General features: G+C 44.0%; 2 protein-coding genes across 4 annotated transcripts in view; one reads left to right on the top strand and one right to left on the bottom strand.

Annotated features, from left to right (window-relative positions):
* ralgps2 (Ral GEF with PH domain and SH3 binding motif 2) overlaps positions 1–25878 on the top strand; it is a 92809-nt gene that overhangs the window by 48519 nt on the left and 18412 nt on the right. For all 3 annotated transcript variants that reach the window (XM_061239390.1, XM_061239391.1, XM_061239389.1), the window contains exons 7-9: positions 963–1052; positions 1178–1270; positions 2313–2439. In XM_061239390.1, coding sequence (XP_061095374.1) covers positions 963–1052; positions 1178–1270; positions 2313–2439 — 310 coding nt within the window. The remainder of the gene's footprint in view (positions 1–962; positions 1053–1177; positions 1271–2312; positions 2440–25878) is intronic.
* On the bottom strand, positions 8532–25878 carry angptl1a (angiopoietin-like 1a). Its single transcript, XM_061238722.1, has 5 exons — positions 25652–25878; positions 16835–17691; positions 13848–14041; positions 10345–10615; positions 8532–10194 (listed from the first exon to the last, which is right to left on the bottom strand). Exons 2-5 carry the CDS (start codon positions 17610–17612, stop codon positions 10007–10009), a joined length of 1431 nt encoding a protein of 476 aa, XP_061094706.1. The 5' UTR covers positions 17613–17691; positions 25652–25878; the 3' UTR covers positions 8532–10006.

Below are 25878 nucleotides of genomic sequence, written 5' to 3'. Positions count from 1 at the left end.
GCTGTGGAAAAACTAATACCCCAGGGTGCTCATATTGCCCTGTTCTCAAGTAGCTACGATAACATTGAACTGATGTCATAACTGATTTATATACTTTGGTAACATTGTGAAACTGATTTTATGAAGTAACATTTTTCTTTTTTCCAGGCAATATTGAAAGCAGGGATTTCCTGTACTTGAAGCCATTGAACCATTTGCTGTGCTTGTTGACATGCATGAATATACAGTCAGTGAGCACTTTATTAGACTTATTTTTTAAGACTTATTGGTCTTCTGCTATCCGCTTAGAGGTTTGACGAGGTGTGTGTTCAGAGATCCTCCTCTTCATACCACTGGTGTAGTGCGTGGTTGTTTGCGTTGCTTGTCAGCTTCGACCAGTCTGGCCCTTCTCCTCTGACCTGTCTCATTAACGACATGCAGAACTGCTGCTTTCTGGACATTTTCAGTTTTTTTCACCATTCTCTGCAAACTCTAGAGATAAGCCGTTTCTGAGACATTCAAATCACCCTGTCTGGCACCAACAATCATTCCACGGTCAAAACCACTGAGATCACATTTCTTCCCCTATTCTGACTTTTGGTCTGAAAAACAGCTGAACCTCTTGTCCATGTCTGCATGCTTTCATGCATTTAGTTGCCACACGATTGCCCGATTAGATATTTGCATTAACAAGCTGGTATGCAGGTATAATAAAGTGCTCACTGAGTGTATGTTTATCTATCATTATCAGGTTGTGTGGATTAGTCTTCAAATGACAGAAACACTTTGGAAAGCAATCGGTTCAAAAGAAGGCAACCATGAAATATTCATGAAATATTGAACTTCAATATCTGAGGAAGTATTTATTTAATGGAAAGTAATGGCTGTAACCTGCATGTGTAGTACTGGCCAGAGATATTGATTGTGAGGTGGCCATTACTGCACAAGTGTTCACTGTCTTCTTCATTTGCCCACCCTGGCAGGTCAGCTTCTGGGTGGTCCGGGAGATCCTGCACGCACAGACCCTGAAAATCAGAGCTGAAGTTTTGAGTCTTTACATCAGAACAGCAAAGGTAATTATCAATTATTATTGCCCCAGAGAGAAACTCTTATTTCCCTCTTTTGGATTCTGTTTTCATAAAGTGCTTTTGTTTTCCTCTAAGTTGCGTGACTGTACTCACTCATTGCCTGCTTTCAGAAACTCTGTGAGATGAACAACCTCCACGCAGTGATGGCGGTGGTGTCTGGTTTACAAAGTGCTCCCATCTTCAGACTGACCAAGACATGGGCAGTGAGTATCAGTGTGGCCTGGTGCTACCTGTATAAAGAGCAGACATACGGTGATGTCACAGTCTTTCTTGTCTTTCAGGGAATATTGTAAGCAGTTATTTCTGCTTTACTTAAATGCACCCTCTCCCCTGTACTGTATTGAGGTATTTAAGGTATTTAAAGTATTTACTAGAAATGATAGAAATTGGAAGCATGTTTATGTGGTTCGAGTAATACAATTAATTGATTGCAGTAACTAATGCTAGCTACAAACCTGATGGATAATGCATTGATAAAATGTTACATGCTGCCACTTACTGTAGTGGAATTTGCATTGTATTTTCAACCCCAGACCATAGAAATTTGAGGTTTTTATTATTATTATTATTTTTATTATTATTGTTATTATTATTATTTATTTCACTTCCTAATAAATAAATATGTAAATACATCTGTCTTCCTCAGCAAAGTTTAATTAGAAATTCAGCTTGTGTAAAGTATAATGTAGCAGAGAGGAAAAAACAGGCTTCACTTTCCGAAATATAATCTTAAGGGTCCAGCTGTAAGTCCATTGATGACCGCTCCTTTTTTCCCCCCACAAATTCTAATTTTCAAATACCTGCTCCTCACAAATCTTGGACTCAGACATCACAGGATGTCTTCAGTAAGACAACAGCATTTTTCTTCCATTAGCTGACTAGAACTCTGTCCAAATTGTAGCATTGTACAAACATAAACTGATCTGCCCTCTGATGTCAGATTGTCCTCCTTTGTTTACAGCTCAGTTTTCCAATAAATCGGGCCCAACATTTTATGCTCCAAGTTTATAAAAAGAAAAAGTTTATTGCATTTAGACATGCACATAATCTGGCAGCATGGTGAAAAATAGATTTCATAAAGTATGAGTTTGAATACCTGACATTTTCACTGCGAAATCGAATTAAAAAAAGCGTGGAGAGCGATACTTAACTGCAGAGAATGAGATGGGGAATGGGAGGCCGTGTGTATGATGGTCTGTAGTGTACTCGGCGGGTCTGTGGGCTCTGACTGGCCTCTCTCTCCAGCTCCTCAGTAGGAAGGACAAGGCTGCGTTTGAGAAGCTGGAGTACCTGATGTCCAAAGAAGACAACTACAAACGTCTGCGTGACTACATCCGGAGTCAGAGCATGACCTCCTGCATTCCCTACCTGGGTAAGACCCCTTTCCCCTCTCCACTCCCCTACCTCTCATTCGCACTGGCCAAACTTCATTTAAATGGTGAAATTTATAGTTTGCCGAATATAGCCTTTATGTCGTAAAAAATAATTTGTTGGTCCTGTGCACACCTTGAATCAACACTGACTTAATGTCCACAAATGATGGAGGAGGGAACAAGCCTTTGGACGCAAGCCTACTCTGTCGAAAAAAACCTCACCTCTTTCAGAACTAACTGTGAACCGTCAGTCATGTGTTTAACCATGAATGATGCAATCGGTCCTCCATTTGTCTATTGGACAAATAGGATCACAAAGACTTGAGCCACCTCCTTTTTTCTATCAAGGCTGTCTCAGTCTGTGCTCAGGTTTTTACATCTCAGCTCCAGCTTTTATGGGCAGCTCTTAAAAGAGGGGGAGACAGAGCCAGCTGCCAGGTGTAGGATTTGACATATGAAGCCACACTTGCCTTTTACATTGTACTGAATGGTTATTTTGCAATAGTGCCGAAACTCAATTTCTGTATTTGGTTTCCTTACAATTAAAATGAGTTACTTCTGAGCAGTGATGGCTCATTAATTTGAAATGGACGAAATTCAGAAAAACGTCCTTTTAGATTGATTTTTCTGTTCTCAATGTGTTTTCCTTTCTTTTGCTTGCGTAATACGAATTCCAATTAGCTGAGTAATCTTTTTGGCAAGTAATTTGATTCCTCTTGAGTCTATAATATTCTATATAGAAGCCATAATATTGCTTCTTCATGTTGCACAGGTGACTGCATATTGAGCATTGCTTTCATTACAGGACACAATGAAAGTGCCCAGGGAAAAATATGACTGCACGTAGTGACCTCAACATCCTCAACATGCCATGGATGTTGGCACAGAGTTGAAAATGATTAATCAATGCAAAATACGCTAGCCAGCCTCAAAAATAAATAATTTCTGCCTATTGTCATAGTGCTTCAGCTTTATTTCCTGGAGAATAGTCATTCAGTTTTTTTTAACGTATATTTTGGGAGTTTTATGGAGTGTGTAATTGTAGAGGACCCTTCCATATTTTGTAATGATTAGGACGGATGACTCACGAAGACTGCAATTATGTTCATGTTCAAATAAACACAGGATGTGGGTAAACACTTGCTCGGGAAGCCGCATGGGGTACAGTTTAGTAATTAACAGTTTGAAATTCATTCCTGTTAACAAAATCACTTTGTTGCAGACTTTTTCCAACCAATCGCCCAGCGAAATGGTCACCTGCTGACAGAAACCAAAACATTATTCGGCTCCCCCTTCAGCTTAAAAGGCTGTGTTAAAAGGGCCTTTTACGACTGTTTTCTCTGTGTTGCTTTGTTTTGTTTCTATGGACATAAGGAAGGAAGCATGGACTCGGGTGAGTGCCTGTGTGTATGTTTCGAGCCATAGGGTATTTATGGACCCCCCTATCGCCATTCTGGTTCAAGGTCCGTGACTCACTACAGAACAGAGGATGTGTTGTTACAGTTGAGGGGAAAGCACCAGGGACCTCTCCCAGTCCCTTGTAAATGCCACGGTCAGTGCACAGCCATGAGGCACCACCTGTTTCTGAGGTTCCTTGGCTTAACCTCATATCTTGCTATGACCACTCACCCTCAACTATGATTTCTCTGGACTGTAATTGCAACTGCTTGTGAAAGTCATGTCCGTTCATGTCATGGTTAGGTCTTTCCTCCTCTTTTGCTTGGGAGGCTATAAGTAGCGTCATGCCAGCCCAGTTTCCACCATGCAGTACCACTGCTGTAGGATTGACTAGTCCGTCTATGGAGATGGCTTCCCTTATGTGTGCATTTGGATAAATACATTATTCATGGGGAAAGCATTGAACAGGGGAGGCTTTTAATACTGGCTGTAATTTTTTTCCTCAAGAGAGTGAGTTGCAACAAACAAAACTCCCCCCTTGAGGGGAGAAGCACACTGCACTCCCTGTGAGTACTTCGGGCTTTCATTGTATTTTTGTGAGGGCGGCTCTTGTTTTTCCTCGCTTGCGGGTTGGACACTTGTGCATACACAATGAATTTATTCATATCGGATGTGGCTATTTTTAAGTGAATGTGTGGGTCTTTGACTGCCTCTCTTTGTCTGTTAATTAGTATGATGTTTAGTCAAAGAAATGCAACCTGGTGTGCAAATAACATAATAAACACGTCAAACTCCAGATGCATGTGAAAGCCGGTGTGGAGCAAATTGATTTCTCTCCTGTGTAAGGAGCAGACTCACTGACAACTTGTAGTGATGCAACTGGTTAATTAAGTAAAAACTGATTAATTAAATTACATTAACCTGACTTCTTGTCTGGATACCTACTGAATTTAAAGAGTGTGAAATCTTTTGGCCACGTGCTGGTGGCTGGCACGCGACGGTCTATGGCTGGGGGAACCTGGAATCTCGCTGCTCCAAAACCCACCAGTCTTCTTCCCATCCTAGTCTCCCGTGATATCAGCCTGTCACATTGGCAACCAGCTGAAAAGACTGTGGTGGAAGCTTTCAAAGAAAACAGGGCTTTTGGCGGCCGTCCCTGTCAGTTGGACGTGAGGCAGCAATGTAGAGGCGGAGTGTGAAGTGCTGTGAATGAGAGGAAGCTTCTGGAAGCCGATCCACCGCTCTGGCACGCTGGGGGGAAAATGCTGCTCCCTTGTACTCGGGCAGATCTGAAAAGCATTAAAATGCCGTCATTAGTTCTTGTCGTAAATCTGTGGCGGACCATGGGAGAGAGCAGGGCTGGCTCGGGAAGAACCGAGGAGACCTTACCGCCACGCACCTCAGGCACCCAATTCCCCCAGACCGTATCGGTCACTGTCAACGCCCGTGTCCTCTGTCACGGCTCAGCGGGAATGCGGAGTGAGTCAAATTGTGTAGAGCTGTGACGTATCGTCCGTGAGTCTGGGCGTCAATGGAATCTCACCTCAATCAAATCGACTCCCCGGCCTTCAAAAAACGGCCCCCGACAGATTCGTTTCCCTGGCTTACATAATACCGCGGATGCTAGTGCTGTTCTAGCTTCCGTTTCAGCTGGTATTTCAGTTGGTCTTTCAGTTCTCACATGAAGAGCCAGAAGCTGCCGTGCGTGCCCCACATTGACTGGCAGGGGTTTCAGGCTGTCCACAGACAGATACAGTGATGGATGATGAGCAAAACCTAGCTCTCTCAGGATGATTCGGCAGTGTGGTTTCGCTAGTCTCAAACTGACACCGGAAGTTTGAACCATTCAGAGCTGAACTTCAGTGCCAACCTGAGCTACTTGCTTCCTCTTCATTTTCTTTTTCCTGTTTTCAGTGTGGAAATGGCTTAATGGAAGGGTTAGATTACATTTCTGCAATTACTACAGCTACAGACTGCTCCTAATGTACAACCTTGTATGTCCCGACATTGAGATGGTCCCTTTTGCTTGGTTCTGTCAAAACGGGTCCCTACCAAGGTCTTGAGTCTCTCCATACATGAAGCAGAATTGACTCTCACACTGATCATTATGGGGATCTGGCTGGGTCGGAGAAGCATCTGAAAGCAGTCAGTGTGAAAATAAACAGTGTTCAGAGGCATTTAGGAGAGAATGCAAAGAGGATGAAAATGCAGCGGTAATCCTGAGAGGAAAGCCATATACTCTGGTGCTGTTTGCCAGGAGCCGGATTGTTGGCATTTCTATGTGGAAAAGTCTAATCAAAATCCCTCCCTCCTTTCCCCCAGAATTTCCATGACACATGGACTATTTAATATACTGATCAGAAAGTAAGTGAAGGAAAGAACAAAAAGGTTGTAGTATACACACGTACATGCACACTCCCTGGTCACTTTATTAGGTACACCTACCTTGTACTGGGTAAGACATTGCTTCAGGATTTTGGTCCACGGTTACTCAATGGCTTCACACAGTGCCTGGCTCCTGCAGATTATTTGTATATAAACACATTCCCCTCCATAATGTTTGGGACAAAGAGCCATCAGTTATTTATTTGCCTCTGTCCTCAATTTGAGAGGTATGTAGTTAAAGTGCACATTGTCAGATTTTAATAAAGGGCATTATTTATATATTTTGGTTTCACAATGTAGATATTACAGCAGTGTTTATACATAGCCCCCCCCCCCCACATTTCAGGACACCATAATGTTTGGGACACAGCAATGTTGTGTAAATGAAATTAGTCATGTTTAGTATTTTGTTGTATATCCTTTGCATGCAATGACAGCTTGAAGCCTGTGATTCATGGACATCAGCAGTTGCTGCGTGTGTTCTCTGGCGATGCGCTGCCAGGCCTGTATTGCAGCCATCTTTAGCTCATGCTTGTTTCAGGGGTTAGTCCCCTTAAGTTTTCTTCAGCATATGAATGGCATGCTCAATTGGGTTCAGATTGGGTGATTGCCTTAGCCATTCAAGAATTGACTATAAAATCCTTTGTTCTAGCCACCGGCAAATGAGTTTTGAGGCATTTGCTTGAACTTGAGCAGATAGGATGCATCTATACCCTTCAGAATTAATTTTGCTACTACCATCAGCAGTTATAGCATCAATAGAGATGTGAGCCAGTACCTTTGGCAGCCATACATGCCCAGGACATAACACCTCCACCACCATGTTTCACAGACGAGGTGGTTTGCTTTGGATCTTGGGCAGTTCCTTGTATCCTCCATACTTTGCTCGTGCCATCACTCTGATAATATTTAGAGGTAATATTTGTCTCATCTGTCCACAATGCCTTTTTCCAGAATTGTGGTTACTCTTTTACGTACTTCTTGGCCATCCTGTTTTTGCAGCTAACCAGTGGTTCGCATCTTGCAGTGTAGCCTCTGTGTTTCGGTTCATGAAGTCTTCTGTGGACAGTGGTCATTGACAAATCCACGCCTGACTGCTGGAGTGTGTTTCTGATCTGGTCGAGGTTTTGGGATGAGGCTGCTGATCCTCTGGCAGAAAGCTCCGGTTTCAGTATGAAAAGGACGGTGAAGCAAAGGAGAAGACAGCTGTCAGATGGAGATAGAGGTGAAGGCCTCGTAGTGCAGCAACGATGCTCTGTTCATTAACAAGATTAGCACAATGTATGTCCTCAAGACAACCCGGTCAACAAGCAAAAAACAGTACTGTGGTTTTACACATTAAATCATAATTTATTCGATATTTGCTTACATTATGATTGTTTGCAGTTCTGCAAATAATCACTGCAATTTCTTTGTCGTTTTAAATTAAAATGAAGATTTGCTTCGAACAGTCATGCCAGAAAAATTTCCGCACACCCTGAAGCAATCAATGAAATCTTTTCATCACTGCTTATGTTCAGTACATTTTTTAAAAATAGGTCATAGATAAACTATATATTGCAGTACCCATATTTAAGTAAATGTGTCAATCTTTGGAGATTGCTTTGAGAGTTGAAGGTCTAATTAAAGTGATATAGAGTGGATTTACTTGATCCTTCATATTTCTCTCACTACCCTAATGGCTGTTTCAAATGTACACACCTGGAGCTAGTAACATGTTGGGCTGGTTTCACAGACCGAGATTAAGCCTTGTCCTAGACTAAATTCACTCTTGAATAAAGATTCTCCATACAAAACCCTATTTGGACAAGGACTAAGCTTCATCTGTGTCTGTGAAACTGGCCTGTAATGCCTGAGTCAAAATTATTCCAAAGTAATATATTAATAATCAATATAATGTGTAACTTATTGAATAAGTTATTTTGTGAGAAAAACTGAGCATTTGATTGTTTCACATCTCTATACTGTCTTCCACAATGGTTTGTTTTAAGAGAAATTATACAATGCATAGCAAATTACAAATTTGATTAAGATTTTCAACAATTCCTTATACAATAATGCTTTCTTAAAGAAGTTCCTTGTACAACATGCGCAGACACACACCCACACACACGCGCACGCACACACAAACATACACACAAACATACACACACAAACATACACACACACACACACACACACACACACACACACACACACACACACACACACAGAGCAAGACAGGCATACACAGACACTGCCTGCTTTATAAATGGAAATTCCCTGATAAATGCCTGTTCATTTTCCCCCTTGAAATGCGGAAGTAAAAGAATTGAAAGCCCATAATTTAATTTCAGGTTAATAGTACACAATAACTGAAAAATGCTGCAGCATATCATTGGTCACCTGCAGAATTAGAAACTCTATAAGCTTTTATGCCTGTTTGGGATACATATAATTTTCACTGTGATAGTGTCATTGTATGTCCTACTTCACCTGCAGTTTTAGGATTATTTGCCCCAATTGGAAACATTTCCTCCACTTCCTGCAGGGAGCGGTGTTTTTTTGGAATACGCACATGAAAATGAAACCCAAGCACGCCGTATGGAAAGAATGTCAATTTATGTTTCTTTTTTCTCGTTTTTAATAAATCCTTAGGAGATCTTGGATGTCTTCCATCCGAGGTCCTGCCCTCTGCCGCTCTCTTTCTCTTGTCTGGCTCATGGAATATGTTTTTCATTGTGCTTCTCATTGCCTAGCCCAGCACTTTTTCATATGACTGCATTTTTTAATCCTGGAAACCTCCAGAACAAAGCACATCATCAATATGTTTTCTCACTTATTTTCATCGCTTCGCATTGCAACGTCATCAGGAAACGGCATAACACATCTGTGGTGATATACAACGTATAGATTAAGAAAATATAATTTATTGCACTCTGTTTGGTATCTTATAAAGGCACATTATTTTTGGACGGGATTCATGTCCAATTATACTAAAGAATGAGTTTAGATATGTCTGTTTGTGAGTGTAAAACGGCTTTCTATTTGGCAGTGTATTGATGGCAGAGATGGACTTGGATTCCACCTCCTGTCCACTGGCTTTATAAGTGATCACTGGGGGAGGGGGGCAGGGAAAGGCTAGAGTGTGGGACTAAACTGTATATATAAAGCACATACAGCATGTACTAATTCTCCTGGATAAATAAAAGGGGGACTATATCCGTTATAAATAGGATGATAAATAACAGGGGACGGGGGAGTCGAGAATGTACTGCTCAAGCAGAATCAGACTTCTTTAAATTAACTTTTTCAGATTAAGCCAAATATATTTACATACATACCAAAGCAAGAATCACACAACAGAGAAGTCCTTCTGCCCCCCCGCCCCCATGATTTCCTTTAGTGCTTTTGGAAGACATGGACAAGTACAGTGACGCCGCCGTGCTGTCTGTTGAGGCCTGGCCCTCATGGAGAACAGCAGGCTAGTTTCCCCAAAGGGAGCTGAGCGGTGAGAGCTGCCTGTGTGTTAGTCCGCATTCGTCCGGCAACTGCCTCGACATCCACGGACTTGTCCAGTGCTCAGGATGAGGGGGGGGGGGGGGTGGTCGCGGTCGCTGGACGCACTGTAGTCCTGTCCTTGCACGCCCCAAAGTATCCAGCCCTCCGCAGCACAGCAGACTGAAGGGTGACCAGACCAGGCACTCTGTCTGCACTCTGTCCATAGAGCAGGGGGCAGGACTGAGGTCGAAGAGGAAGCTGGGTAGATGGGGGTTAGGTCAGGGGGCTCCAGCCTGTCTGTCCTCAGTCAATCGGTCGAATCAGCATGCGCACTGACTTGAGGGAGTAGGAACCGCCGCCGTATTCGGCCCAGAAGATTCCGTCCTGGAACTTGCTGCGGTAAACCCCACCCATGTACCACACGCCATTCAGGTTGGTCTGGCCACAGGCGTTGTACCACCAGCCCCCCTTGTGGAAGTGTGCGCAGTTACCTGCAGGGAGAACAGAAGGAGACGTTGTCAAGAGATTCCAATGTCTGCAGTGATCGGCTCCTTCAAAACAAGCTCTTTTCTGAGCGCTCTGCTCTTACACAGACTTACTCTAAGCACTACACTGACACCTTTGGAGAGATGTGCATTCACCTGAGAAGGCGTCCTTGTCGCGGTCCAGGGTGGTGAACTGCTTCCCGTTATGGCTGCTCAGCGAGTCCCCGGCGTTCCCCTGGTAGGTGCCGAGGCGTAGCCTGTAGGACTCGCTCTCCGGCTCCAGGTGGAAGCTGCTGTACTCAGCGTACACCTTCTTCCCCACCCAGTCCTCCAGCTCCACCAGCAGACGGTAGTCCACCTGCTTGGCCATGTTGAAGATGTTCTCCAGACCCAACCAGTACTCACCGTCTATATTTCCAAACCCTTTCTGCAAGAACATAGTAAGGGGAAGATAATTTTGCTGCGATAGAAGTCACATCTAGAAACGACCACATTATACACATTTTCATGTGGGTTTGTTGCTTCATTTTTGTTGTGCTCTTCCAGCTGGGTGAGCAGTTTAATTGCTCCACCGCCTGCCATTTTACAACTATTGAAAAAAACAAAACAATTTTAATAATTTGAGTTGCGTTGGGCTGATATGCTGACATGCTGAATGATGCCGTCTGTATGGTGCCTGAGAGATGTTAACTGTGTGTGCGTGCCTGCCTGCCTGCCTGCATGCATATTTATTTGTGATTTAAATTTTAGATTCTGGGGTCTAACCTCAAGCTTTTTCCATTCTCTAGTTTCTGGTTATGTTCTCCTTCTCCCTGGAAATGTTTTTATTTTTATGTTTAGTTTTTTTTGCGTAGATTGTTGAATTATGGGTTTAAATTTGATGCTGTTCATTGGGTGGGCAGGTTTTCATGGTCTTTGTGCTGGCAAAACAGAAAATGGAGTAATCTGATTTATCGCTGGGTGGTTGTGCAGAAGGTGTCGGCAGATTAATTAATCAGCTCTTACTGGCAGCAGATGGTGTGTAGTCTCAATGCTGTCCAATGCCCTATAGCAAGACTATTTGAGCCCCACTCGATATAGTGGGTACTGCTGTCTTTCACTCAGACCTGAGGGTCCGGCAGCTTGTGGTAGAGACATTTGGACAGGAGTGGATCCTACATTTCCTCACCATGCTGTTGCTTTCTTATTAAAAATCATAAAAACGGGATTGTCAAGTTCCTTTATGACAATCCCTTTTTTCTTAAGATTACTTCTATTTCTGGTATTACGGTCATTTACATGATGTATAAACCTATATTTGCCTCCTGCTCATGAAATGCTCTGGCAGCTCCTGCTAGGGTTTCTGATTGTGGTTTGGGCTTCAGGGAGGGCTATGTTTTCTTTGGCTTTCCCCTTTGGTGCGAGTGGGAGTATTAGAGAGCAAAGATGTAAATTTCAGCTGTCTGGGCCATGGAGCTCCAATCAGACACATCATGGAGCCCCATTCGGCTCTTGGTGTCAGTGGGTGTTAAGAAAATACCATAAGTTTTCCAGTCCTCTCTCTCATATGTATGGATCTCCACCTCACTGTAGAGCAGCTGGGGCCTCTGGACACCTGGTTTGGAAAGGTGGGGAGCTTCCTGCCTTACACGAAGCACTGCTAGGGCTTCCCACAGAGCAGCTCCAGTTTCATGTAATACTGAGAGTTTGGTTTTCACCAACCATGGGCTTTTCTCCTAAATGGGTTTTCAGGATGTCCTGATGTTGGTACAGTTATATAAGGCCTGAGTTTTCAACAGCGGATCCGCAGAACCCCAGGGAGTTCTTGAAGGTACTGTAGGACAGGGTTGGCCAACCATGTTCCTGGAGATATACTGTCCTGTAAATTTTCATTTAACCCCTAATTTGGCACTCCTCATTCTACTTCTTAGCTGTTCAATGAGATCTCTAGTTGTTGAATGAGGCGCGGCTTGTTAGGGTTAGAGTGAAAACCTATAGGATGGTAGATATCCAGGAACAGGGTCTGACCTCTCATTAACAATGCATTTTTGCCTCCAGAACAGCGCCTCACTGGATGTTTTTTGTTTTTTTGCACCATTCTCTGCAAACTGTAGAGACTGTTGTGTGTGAAAATCACAGGAGATCAACAGTTTCTGAGATACTCAAACCACCCAGTTTGCTTACTGAGTGTATATTTTCTCACAAAAGATTGAAATTTATGTTTTCTTTTTCCAACATGCTTTCCAGTCCAATGAATTTAACTTATCACTACGTCTACATCTAATTCACTTTCACGCCTCAAAGTTTACTTGCAAAAAGCATTCGTCTTTTCACGGCTTCAGGTTTGAATGAGTGATAGCACCGTGCAACATTACCACTGGCTCTGAAAGTCCCCCCTCTGATGGAGAACTTGTGGCGGTGATGCACGAGTATTTTTTGGCCAGACAGATTGCATGTGGTGACTGAAAGCCCTCTCTAATGGAGAACTTCTGGCTGGGATGTATTTCTTGGCCAGACAGCTTACATGTGGTGGCGAGTAGCAGTCTCTTTAGCAGACATTTTACATGAAGGGAAAACTTAAAATTATATTGTTATAACACACAGGACTACGACATGGCCAAACAGTATAATCTTACGTAATTCATACCGGTTTGAAATAACAAAGCTTGTAATGTTTTCTAAAACAAGCTAGCTACTGCACAAATTGTGGCATCGCCGATGGATTTGTTTAATATTTTGCTATGGATAGCTGTCTTGAAGCAGTGCTTCAAATGGTTTGTTATTTGGTCAAATGAATGTGTACAGCTATATAGTTTAGATTTTTAGCTGACTGACACCAACATTTGATTACATGAGCTTGCTAGCGCTAACGTGCTTGTGCCATACCAATACTGATAGGCCAGTACAGGGCCAAACAAAACGCTTCTGTTTTACTCCAGTTCATCCATCCATCCATTATCTGAACCCGCTTATCCTGAACAGGGTCACAGGGGGGCTGGAGCCTATCCCAGCATACATTGGGCGAAAGGCAGGAATACACCCTGGACAGGTCGCCAGTCCATCGCAGGGCACACACACCATTCACTCACACACTCATACCTGTGGGCAATTTAGACTCTCCAATCAGCCTAACATGCATGTCTTTGGACTGTGGGAGGAAACCGGAGTACCCGGAGGAAACCCACGCAGACACGGGGAGAACATGCAAACTCCGCACAGAGAGGCCCCGGCCGACGGGGATTCGAACCCCCTGTGAGGCGGCAGTGCTACCCACTGCACCATCCGTGCCGCCTACTCCAGTTCAATTTAACTTTTTTACCAACACTTGGCACAATATCAATCATATGCAAAATCTATGTTATATTGTGGCACTGTCATACCGGAATTGATATTAATGCCAGTATTCCGCTTACTCCTACAGGCGCACTTTCTGAAAGGTCCTAATAATAGCCCAATTTGTTTCAGCATTATGCGATTCTTACTCATTTGCCAGATTGATGACAAGTGCTGTTAACATGGTCTCCAATATGAGGTGTGTTTGGGGCGATTTTCCTGTGGGTACATCCACGTCTGTATAGTTTTGTGTCTGTGAAGCCATTAAATGTCACTTTAGTTGAATGTGTTTGTCAAGCAGATCGCTTTTGTGTCAATTTTGGGGCGTGAGGTTGCCCCTGCTCTACCTTGTAGTTCTCCCAGTTCCTAAAGAAGTTGACCGAGCCGTCCTTCCTTCTCTGAAACACAGTCCAGCCGCCGTTGTCCAAGCCGTGCTCACACCATGCCTGAATGAGCCGCTCGCTCCCGTCCACCTTCAGCAGGTACATCCCACTGGTGCTGTACCCTGCCTGCCGCACCTGGTAACAGTCCCGAAACGGCCCTGTGCACAGCAGAGGGAGGCATGTTATCCGTCGCCAAGCCCAGCGCTAACCCTGCCGTTTCACTGCCTAAGCCTCTTTACTGAAGTCAGAACTGTGAGGCCCGGTCTCATCAGTGCTGCCTTCAGTCTGTGCCGTTGGTGTGTTTTATTGTGGCTCCTACCTGGCTTGTTCTTTCTGTTCTACAGGGTATAGTGGCTTGGGTCTAGCTTTGTGAAAGGTTCCTATACTGATACTGGTCAATTTCATTGAATTAAATGGCTTGGACCGTTGGAGCAGTTGTGTTTAACCCTGGTGCGGTATGATTGTTTATATTCCTTTTTGAGTTTTAGTGATACTTTTGAAGCTCTCATAAAGAAACCCTTTGTGAGCCCGGAGGCTGAGGTTGAGGGAAGATGATTTTCTTGGTAGGGGGTACACTGAATGCTTCTTCCAGACGCCTGAAGCATTACTGCCAAGCCTTTGTTTTTCTTGTAATGATACGTCTTCGTTCACTCTTCCTTCTCTTGCCATGCATGTCAATATATATGGCAGTGAGAAAGTGTCAAACTTAAGGATAATTAAGCATGGTGGTTTTGAAACATTTTGCGAGCAGAAATTATGGGACAACCTTATGAATTTGGGTGAACCAGCCAGGGAATTCTACTATTTGTGGTCTGAGAAAACAACCCAGCAAGTATGTCCTGCCTGGTTTAATCCCTGAGATAAATGAGCTTCTCGCTTTAGTGCTCACAGCAGGATGACAACTCCAAGCCTTATTTTTCTTGGTTCCAAACAAATGGAAAGTGTCAAGAATTCCAGTTGATGAGTAGAATTGCGTGAGCTGTTTTCTATTTCTCATTTGAATTCAGACATTCAGTTTTTTCCCCCAACTACGGCTATTAAATATCTGCTAAACAGAGGACATAGCTCCAGCTGTTCAGGCCTGCCAAAGTACACAGATCTTAATCCAGCCCATGGAAGGTGTCACCTTGAAAACTAGCAGCCAATAAAAAAAAAGAGCATGGTGGAAGCCTGTTGCTAAGGCTGATCATTCAGTTTGTAATGTCATGGAAAGGCCTGTCTGGTAAATAAAATCAGCAAGCTTTGTTATGGATTTAGGAAGGAAAGCTGTGTATGAGGTCCCCCTTCTACTCTCTGTGTGAGGGCTTCATTTCATTTGGGGAATGCGCTAGAAGTTGCCATGGCCCCTCGAGGTGAGCTAGCTGTATTCTGTTGGAGTAGCACCAGTACTTCATCTGTGGCCAAATTTCCATTGCTCATTAAAGGTCCATCTGCACTTCTACTGTTGCCCTGCGCATTATGACTAATTCTCTCACTTAGCCCTTTGGGTGTAGTGTGTATGATCTGAAAATGTGACTTACACAATTGTTTTGCTAATTTGAAAAGTATTTAATCTTGGGTACCAGAAACGGTTGAAAAAAGGACACATTCCACTACTTTTAAAACAAGTTATAAAATGCTGCATAAGTGGCATGTCATATCCTACAGGACTCTTGCACTCAGTACAGCAGTAGCCTAATCTGGGAATGAATGAAAAATGATTGAATGAATTTAAGCAGCTGTGTCTGGACCACAGGAAATTCTAATGTACCCATCTGGAAGCTGTCTTTTTGTTTTCTGTTTTTTTTTTGTAATTTTCCCAGACGGGTTTCCTATGGCCGTTGAACAGGAGTCTACCTCTCTGTTTTCCACATTTGATGTTCTAGGAAAGGGCTAGAATTACTTCAACAGTACCAATAATATGTGACATCATAACAAACAGTAACATAACATAACTATTAAATGTTTTAAAATGTCTTGAGATAGGCCATCAGGAAATCCCAGAGCCTCTTGTTTGCACCATGAATTCAAGTCACTTGTCAGGCTGGTGGGCTTGCTAATGAGGAGAACTGTAGATTAAAGATTGAGTCACATTCTACAGGGGTTCAGATAACCAGCATTTTCCATAGAAGAACATAGTGACAGACTGAGTCTGTGATAGTTGCTACTGTATTGGTTATAATGCTGACATAATTCTGTTTTGCTATGTTGTAAAATGGCTACCATATGGAGAACTGAACTAATGTATTTAATATGTAGTGAGTAAATTGCTCCTGTTCAGTACAAAATTACAAAAGTAATACCAATCCCCTTCTTCTGCTTCTTGTGTAGTATCATACATCTTTTCCAATATTATTGTGGTTTTCTAGAAAGCATTATGACCTTGGAAATCTGTTTCATGGCGAAATTCACTTCCTTAAATATTTTTGTGGATTAATGGTTTAGGAGCTCTTTGCCAGGGAAAAGAACAGTGTTTGGGTTATAGCGTGCGCCGTATCCATGATTATTTATCTTGCCGTTGCATTGTATCGCTGACATGTTTGCTTTTGCCTTTGATTGGACTTAGGCACTCTGCCAAAGCTGTTTGTTTGAAGCCCAGGAAGACTGTGGTGAGTTTCTTGATTACCTGTTCGTGTAACCACCCAGTGCTTTCTCAGTTAAGGGCTCCAGCCCAGCTGAATGCACACCTCCTGATTTCTGCGAGTCGGTGTGCTGCTGGACCAGTGAAGACGTAGGAATGTATGAGCTCAAGTGTTTCTAATGTTGAGCCAGAGAGGAAACAATTGGCCTTGCGAACTGGAATTTGTTACAAATTTCTGGAAATAATATTAAAAATGGCCAATTTACCGTTTGTGATAAGAAAATAACCACCCCTGTTGATTAGTAACGGCAACAGATGTATTTGTTTTTGTGAGCTCCATTTTGTTTAGCCGAAGCATTAGGAATGGCGGTTGTTATTGTCCGTGTCTTACCGTCTGAGCTGAGGGTGCCCTGGGGCGGGGGGAACCCCAGGGGGCTGGCGGTGGGGCCCGAGTCCATGCGGGAGCCCCGAGGGAAGGCGCGGTTGTGGTCCCTCTGGATCTCGTTGGTGAAGCGGCTGTTGACGGGCAGGTTCTCCGGCACCACCTGCACCAGCGGGGGCATTTCGGGCAGGTCCTGCCGGCCGTACGTGCGGAGGCACTGCTCCTCCAGCGCCGTGATGAGGACCGACTGGTTGTTGACCATGCTGGCCAGCGCGGAGAAGCGCAGCTCCGTCTCCTTGTAGCGCGAGGCCAGCCGCAGCATCTCGGACGTGACGTTGAGGATGCGGTTCTCCAGCTGGGCCAGCTCCAGGGAGTTGTCACGCTTGCGGATGATCTCGTGCAGCAGCTGCATGTAGAGCTGGGTCACGCGCGAGTTCATGTTGCGGCTCTCCTTGCGCAGGAGCTTCATCTCGTTCACCAGGTTCCCGTCCACGTCCACCACCATCTGCAGGATCTCGATCTCGCGCTTCTGCTTGGACAGCACCTCCCGCACGTCGGCCATGTCCATGCGCGTCACCCGGTCCTTGTCGGGCTCCGGCCCCGTGGAGCTGGCGCAGATGGGGCCGGTTATCTTGGTCTCGGGGACGAGGAAGGTGTAGGAGCACTTCCTGGCATCTTCGTCGGGGGACCGCCGCCTCCGCAGCAAGGCCTGCCCGGAGCGGCAGACCCCCACGCCCCACGCGCACAGACACAGCAGGGCGCACAGCCTCCATGTCTCACACTGCATGGCTGCTGCTGTTTCCCCGGTCGCTGCTTCGTCCTCAGGGTGCCGCAGTCCTCCGGGAGTGAATTTACTCTGTCCTAGCCTGAAATGGAAAGTAAGTCAATCAGCTCACAATTTGACTGATTTCTTAAGCCAGCTTAAGAAGCGGTAGTGTCCATCATCTAGGATGTTGGCAAAGCCAGTGCTTTGAGCCTGAGGAGAAAAATGTGACTGCATTATACTAGATTGTGTTTTTTTTTTTTTTTTTGTCCCTCAGATGGCAAATCTCCCCTGGGACAACCACGTGCAGAAAAGCACCGCTATTATTAGTCTCTATTTTCTACCAGTGTGGGTATCCATATATTTGCTGACTAATTGTGGCATCATCTCATTTTGGGTGTCCTGCAGAGATTCTTTCAGAGCTCCAGACTGGAGAGACAGGTTGGAGGTGTGGGGAGTCTCACTCAAGGTGGAGAGCTGTCTCTGGCCCTGAGGTCTGCACACGTCTAGCTGGCCTGAAGAGCCTCAGCTGAGACCCATTTCCTCTAAAAAAGCCGTTTTTGGCATAGTGATCCACTCAGTTCTGTCTGGGCACTGCAGCTGCAGTCATATTAATTACTAATGGTTCCAGCCACGGATTCTCCTATATAAACAGTTCACTTGTGTGTTTTTGCTACATGTAGTTTTAAAAAATTGGGTTCCCTGGAGATATTTAAGGTACAAAAGGCAATTTATCTTCATAGATTTTTAGCTGGCCATTCTGAGAAAAATGCGTTCTCTTCCTTTGGAGCTCCCCATGTCTGCCCTCTAATCCGGGGATCACTTTCCTCCGTGCCGAGTCTGTTTCTCATCACCATTCCAGCCTGCCCGGTTTTACACAGCCACGCTGCTCTCGGCTCTGTCATGGATTACAGTGTCACTCAATAAATATCCCGTGAACCCGCTACTTCACCTGCAACAGTGAACACTGTGGAAAGAAGTAATGATACAATGACAGTGCCAGTTTTTACATTTTAACTGGTGGGAGATGGATGTGGGGGTGGAGGCAGGGAGGTGTGGATGGTGTGTGTGTGCATGTGAGAGAGAGAGAGAAACAGCGAACGAGAGAGAAAGTGGGACTTGTTTTGCGGCTTTTCACTACTGAAATAGCTACTTGGGCAATCTCCTTTTTGTTCATTTTTAAACCGCCTTCCTATTTTGGTTCTTTGGAATGTATTGATAATTCTGGTTTGAGAGGCTCTCCTGATAAAGTGAGTTATTTAGTCAGAGACTATAATGTTTGTGCCAACACCACATTTTATATTGATTTGGTTTGATACTTCTTCCTTTGCTGAGATTCGGGGCCTAATTAGCCCTGACAGAATTTCAAATGGAAATGGATGCGGGTGTCAGAAAGTGAATATCCAAAAATTTTCTTTCCAAAAGCCGGTTTGGAAGTGATACACAGCAAATGCTGTGCGTATTCCTGACAGATGTGAGAGTGAGAGCCAGCAAGAAATGAGCAGATTTGAGGTGGAATAGGGGGATGAGGCTGCATTGGCCTTCTCCAAATCCCTGCCTTACAAGATGGAACGAGTGTTATATTAGTCCTCATAACTATGCAACTGGGGTGCTTTGTTAGTAATGGTTATTAATAGCTTGCTGACATATGTACTTGGCTTAAGGCTTTATCCCCAGCAATATGTTCCAAAGTGTATTTATGCAGAGGGATTGTAATTGGAGATATCATCATAAAGAGCCTTTTAGTATAATAAGGGATGCACTGTCCCACATTGAACATACATTAGCTACCCCTCCAGTTCGTTTTTTTAATGTAATGAAACTGCCGACAGATTCGTTTTGCAGTGATTATTTTATCAGAGTGATATTAGGATCTTCTGCAGGTGTAAAACGGTTGTGCTGGGGTGAAGAGACCTTCACATCATTCCAGGCTTTCAGCATATCAAAGAGTATAAATTGTGAGAGTGATCACAGACATGAGCCCCAGTTTGTCCCATCCCCCTGATGTCTAAACCCAGCTTTGGGCTGTCACTCAACAGTTTCCACTCATGCTCCCTCACTGTCGCCCCCCGGTGGTCCTTGTCGGCTGTGCACCACTAGCATTACCTCATTTGGAATGCTGCACTATTTGGAGGCTTGTAGAATCTAGGATTTGTTTCTCATTTTAATTGCGGTTTGGCATCGTTTAATTAGAAACGTCTCAGAAGTGCGTATCTGGGCGTGTGTTTTTAATTCGCCCCCTGTTTCTCGTCACCGGCGGGCTGAAGGATTGTTGCCAGCTAGGTTTGAGTGGGAGGATGGAAGGGGTCTGGGGACTGCTGAAGCTCAGCCAGAGCTGTTCTGGACAGGGAGCTCTGTCTGGAGGGAGCTCTGTCAATCTCTTTTATAACGGGGCAGCCTGTCGCGTAGTGGTTAAGGTAAATGACTGGGACACGCAAGGTTGGTGGTTCGAATCCCAGTGTAGCCACAATAAGATCCGCACAGCCGTTGGGCCCTTGAGCAAGGTCCTTAACCCTGCATTGCTCCAGGGGAGGATTGTCTCCTGCTTAGTCTAATCAACTGTACGTCGCTCTGGATAAGAGCGTCTGCCAAATGCCAATAATGTAATATGTAATGTAATTATGTCACACATTATTCAGACATTATTCATACTGCTGTGACACTCCTTCCTCAAAGAGAGGCAGAGGAGCCAAAGGAGGCTTTCTCGAGACAATGCAGAGGAAGTGGTGGAAAACAGTCTCAGAAGTCATGGGCTGTAGGGGAAGCATTATCCCAAAGGCACACACCATTGATGTCTTCTTCAAAGCAGTCAGTCCCCTGAATATTGTAGTTGGTTCATGCTTTTTTTTGATAGCAATAAAAATAATTTCTCAACAGATTCAAGATTCCTTGTTTGTTCCACAATACAAGTCATTGTATTTAATGTATGGTACCTTTGCCCCCATTTTTTTGTGGTAAGAGAGATCAATCAGTCAAATTCTGGTAAGATCAGTGGTAAATGGCAAGTATAGGCATTGAAGGAAGGGGTTAAATCAAAACAGATTCTCACTGAGACTTTTTGGTACAAAGTTCTCCTGTAAAAAGATTAATTGTTTTGGACATTGTTGTGGCAAGCAGCCCTCATCCCCTCTATCCCTGAAACTGCACGCTATATCAGTGTTTGGAGGAAACTGGAAGTATTAAAGCTTTGGTAGGGAAAAGATTTGTGTGTTTTTTTTTTGGGGTTTTTTTTTTTCTTCATAGCAAGTTGTTGGTCCCAGCCTTGTGAATCAGAACCTTGCACATCTGGCCTTCAGACTTGCATAAGATGAGTCCAAGAATCCTTACATGTAACACGCATCCATCATCTTGGATAAAATAAAAAGAACAAAGGGGCAAGATGACACTTCCAGTACTGTTAAATTTATTTTGGTGGTATAAGGATCCTCCTTGTAACCTTACAGAATGTGCTGTGGCAATACACACCTCAGGATGCATTCGTTTGTTTTAGAGCATAAAAACACCAGTTTTACAAACTAAGCACACACTTGCTTACAGTTTGTAATCATCTTAAAACATGGACACAGGAATTGCAGGTTAAAGACAGATTCATAAATACAGTCAAGAGGACTTAATTTATCACTCCTGTTTCACAATGTGAGGTCCAAACTTATTTGCAAAGCATGACACCAAATAACAGGAAGTCTTCCTGGTGAATCAGAACTTGAGGGAGAGTTCTGGGAAGGGATGGGTCAACTCAGAGGCATGTAATATGCATGAAGTGTTCACGATTAAGGCACAATTTCTGAATCCCAGTCTTCCGCTAAGTGAGCTGTAGGGGAAATTGATGCTGGCAGATTAATCTGCAGGCATGTTCTGTTCTGGATTTATAAAGAAAAAGGCCAAGACGCGTATGAAGCATAATGAGGGCCGGGGCCACGGCCCAGGAAGACTGGGAGTGAGAATCCAGCCATTGCGGATTGGCACAGCAGAGGAAGTGGTTAAAACACGTCAGAAGTCGAGGGCTGTGGGGGAACCATCATTCCAAACCGCTGATGTATTCTTCAAAACCGCTGTCAAGTCCCCTGAACATTGTACTTGTGCTTTTCTTTGGTTCGCCAAAAAATAGCTTCTCCCCAGATTTAAGATTTCTTTTAAATTCTGTCTGGATAGTGTAACTCGCCCTCTGAAAGTACAATTAATTAACTGTGGACCCTTTTATCCCCTCTCTTGATCAGACTTCATTCCTGGATCAATTGCTCTTTGTGGGAAGCTTGTTTTGGGAGACCCCCTTCTGAATCTAAATAGTGCCTGTTGGACAACCTTCTGAGCAGAGTGTGCAGAGTGCTGTGAAATTAAACATTCATCATTGCCTGACACTGAAAGGGGTTTGTGTGGCAGTCGAGCTGCTAAGGGCCAATGAAAGCTACCAGTGGCTGGCCCTGACAGGGCTGCTGTAACAGAGCAGTGTATGGGGCCAGTCCTCATGGACACACACACACATGCCCAGCACGCGTTAGCCAGCTCTTAACAGGCTCATTACAGACTCATTTAGGTGTTGCTGTTACCCGTACTCTTTCCAGGTCCATGAATGAATCAGATTACATGCTAGACAAAGCCTCTTAGTACGTTCTGCTTATTTGGGTATAATGCGTCTTCTTTTAATAAAATAAACTGTGCTGCAATTTGTTAGATGAATAAAAATATTTCCTATTTGCCAAAAACAAAACAAAAATAAAGCTTTCCTCATTTTTGAAAATGACGAGACACCATATGCTTATGGGTTTGTGTGTAGCCATATCCTGCCTTAACAATGTTGTTAATGGGATATTCAGTTCACGGTATTTTTGAACTTAAATAATCTTTAGAGGTGGCTTATCTGTTACTATGGAATTAAAATTGCGTTTCGATTAGCTAAATATATATATATATATATATATATAAATTTGTTTTTTTTTTGTTTTGTTTTTTTGCAGTGATCTGTTGTTTTGTTTGATTGTTTTGTTCCTAACCTCATTTGATTATGACCCAAACTTGTGCTGCATGGATGAGGCCTACGCTCATCGCAGATCAAATCCGGACCATGGTAGTGTTCACTGTGGCCTTTAGCTCGATAGGGTGACATTGCATCACACAGGGTATTAGAGAGTCCAGTCGGTTAGGGGTCATTTGCGGTTTCCTCGCTACCTAGCCCACCCCGCTGGTCGATGAGGAGCCCATGGGATGCATGCTAAAACCCCATGTGAACGGTATTCCTCTGACTCCACTCTATGAGCTTAGATGTGGTCTGAAAAGAAGACTGGCGACACCGCACGTTTTGGCGGAGAACCGAGGATGTCTACACTCAGTTGGGTTCATGCATGAATGCAGCTGCGGTTGCAGCTAATTTCCTGTTCCAAATTAGGGTGGGAATTGGACAATCCAGATAGGGTGCCAAATTTACAACAACAAAACAAATCGGCACCAAGAGAAAACACAGGGTGAAAATTCTTAAATGGATGCCTGTGTTTTGTCAACTGTTGAGCTGTTGGGTGACCGCAAACAGTTCCTTCAGTGTCCATTCTGCCAAATAATAAGGTGTACTTTGTGTTGGAAGAGAAATGTGAGAACCTGCAACCCATTTTTTTTTCTTAAATCAATGCTGCAAAAAAAAAAAAAAAAAAATCTTAAGCATATGTTACCAATTATGCTGCTGTGGAGAGGCTTTTGGGTTCTGTGGAGCAAAGGACAAAGGGTATTCCTGGCTCCCTCCGCAACGCAGAGACGCTTTGGTGGGTGCTCCGCTCAGCTCACGTGAGCTTAACATGGACCAGAAAGGCTGGCGGGCCATGGAACATTCCGGTCCAAATACTACTTTTCCCCCTCTACAGGCAGGTTAGTGGCACATTCAGATTTCGGGAGTGTTTGTTTTCATTAATTCATGCCTGAGGTAATGAATTGCCCCCAGTGTGCTGCTGCCTGACTGAGGCTCCCGTGTGTTCTCCATGGTGGGCTGTGGTGGAGGAGTGGTCTGTGGCAGTGACTGAAGGCCTGTGTGTCTGCACTGGCGGTGAAGGTGAGAGGTCCACCACTGGGATCACCAGGCCATTACACCGGCAAAAACCTGCGCTGGGATTTCCCTTCCAACCTCCTGGCACACAGGGTTTACTGATATCCATAAAAGTGCCCAGGTGGGCATGGGGGTCTCCCAATTTTTCTTAAGGTTTTATTTTTCTTACTCAGAAAGGTTTCTGTGCTTGAGCTGGAGCCAACAGTAGTTGGTTGGAATGAAGGTGCACTTTCTTTAACGGGCTACATTTTTCAAGCACAGGTGGAGATGCCTGTTGGGATTAGGTATTTATGACTTCAGGGAGCCTTTGTTCCCCATAGCTGTGAGCGATGCAGGAGAAAGTCTCCCTAAAGACTGTGCACTACACTGCTTCAGGATGTCCTACACACGCTTCTGTAACCTTGGGCAGGACCATGAGAGGATGGTCTCTGGCCCCCACTCACACCAGCTGGGAGCTCTGCCTGCTATATCACTCCCATGTGCTATGTGCTGTTTTCAGTGGCCTTTTACCATGCCTGGCGCTAACTTGAGTATACACTCAATGATCTAGTCATAGATGGTTTTGTGTGGATGATTTATTTCCTTTACTCTTTTGTGTATATAGAGCAGGCCAGTGGGGTTTAAGACTCACAGCTGCTGTGTGAGGATTTCAGGCTATCCATTTGGCAGTATTTTGGCACAGAATGTTCTGGAAAAATACAAAGGCCCATTCCTCAGTTTTCACCTTTCATAGGTGGGCTTGTATATTATTCTTAGTTCTAAATAATCAATACCGGCTTTCATAAGAATAAAAAAAACAAAAAAAAAAAAGTTTTTTTTTTTCAGTTTTTTTTTGTTTGTTTTTTTTTTTTTGCCTCTATATATACAGTAGAACCTCATCTCTCAATTTCTGTGGTCATGTTCTATCCCCCCAAGACAGCTGAAGAAAAACAAATTCATGAGTGCATCCAGGTTGGTCCAAGCAAGTCATTCATCAGCTATGTGAGTGCCAGCCTAGTACTGGCGAGCTCCAGTCTCTCTCAATACTTCTGTTCTAGAAAATATCCACTGCTTTGAAATTATTCTACTGGGGTTTGAGCCATAATGTCTTTTACAAAATAATTAACCCACAGCAGAATGCAGGATTAACATATACATTGGTTTTCCTATCATATGCCAAGTTTTTATTTTGTCCCCTTAAATTGAAGCAGATTGAATGTTTAGGAAATATGCCAATAAACGTTGATTGATCTGTACACAGTTGGGAATCCATACTAAATCCGACACTAATGGAATTACTGTAGCTGAAAATGAATTCCAATATAACAATTTGAATACATTTATTATTTTCCAACTTGTTGCTGACGTTCAGTGAGTACATTGTTTCTTATATTATTTTTTCTTTTTAAAGATGGTTGTGAATAGATTCTTCACTATGGATGGTACAGTTACTGTACACCATGAAAGAGTACACCATTGACCATATTTTATCGTCTGCATTTTGTAGGCAGCCAAATGTATTAATTATGAAGTCAGAAATGAGCAAACATGCGTACAAGCATTTTGTGTTTTTCAAGTACAAAATCAGTGAATCACTGTGTCCGTAAGCAAGCCCTGATATGTTTGAGGAAATTTCTATCTTTTCCCCTTCTAAAGCTTGCCCTGATTTTGTTTTTCATTGTCTCCTTTTAACTAAATAAGAATTTTTTTTAAAAAACAAGATACTTAGAAAATGCAATTTTCTTTAAAGAAGAAGAAAAGAAAAAGCCCAAAAGCAAAAGAAACCTGCATGCCGTTCGCATGACCCTAATGACCAAAGCAGAAACCCTGTGACTGAATTCTCCCAGTGTGGAGTCAACTATCTGCAACACAAAAATGTCTTGAGAACAAACAGTTGCAAAAAATAAATAAATAAAAACCCAGTCCCTTCTGTTGTGGGAACTGGCCCGTTGCAGATTGGCGGCTCCTCTGCGGCTGTTGGCTCCCCACAGATTAGTGCGGGCAGAGGGAGAGGATGGAGAGACAGGGAGACGGGGAGAGAGCAGGAGGAACGCACCTCTGTTGGAGTGTGAGAACCGTGCGGAGCTTCACTCTGCTGCAGCTGTGGACGCAGGGCGGGCTCTTGCTGGGCTGTGTGAAGGCTGCATGCTGTCGGCAGGTCCTCTCCTGCGGCCACGGGGGCGTTGTATCCCGGGTGAGTCCGGCGGTGGGAGCCTTGGTTTGGACAGAGAAAGGGCTGTGGTTAGGGCATGACTGGGGGACCCGGTGCGCACAGAGAACGGG

The sequence above is a fragment of the Conger conger genome, chromosome 4 (assembly GCF_963514075.1).
Source record: "Conger conger chromosome 4, fConCon1.1, whole genome shotgun sequence".
Classification (NCBI taxonomy): Eukaryota; Metazoa; Chordata; class Actinopteri; order Anguilliformes; family Congridae; genus Conger; species Conger conger.
Note: the sequence above shows the minus strand (reverse complement) of the source record. Positions and strands in the feature narration are given on the sequence as shown.

Coding starts and splice junctions, on each gene's coding strand:
- angptl1a (XM_061238722.1), bottom strand. CDS start 17,612: ATGCAGTGTGAGACATGGAGGCTGTGCGCCCTGCTGTGTCTGTGCGCG. Junction 10,616..13,847: donor GGAACTGGGAGAACTACAAG/GTAGAGCAGGGG, acceptor ATGTTCTTGCAG/AAAGGGTTTGGAAATATAGA. Junction 10,195..10,344: donor CGACAAGGACGCCTTCTCAG/GTGAATGCACAT, acceptor TTCTCCCTGCAG/GTAACTGCGCACACTTCCAC.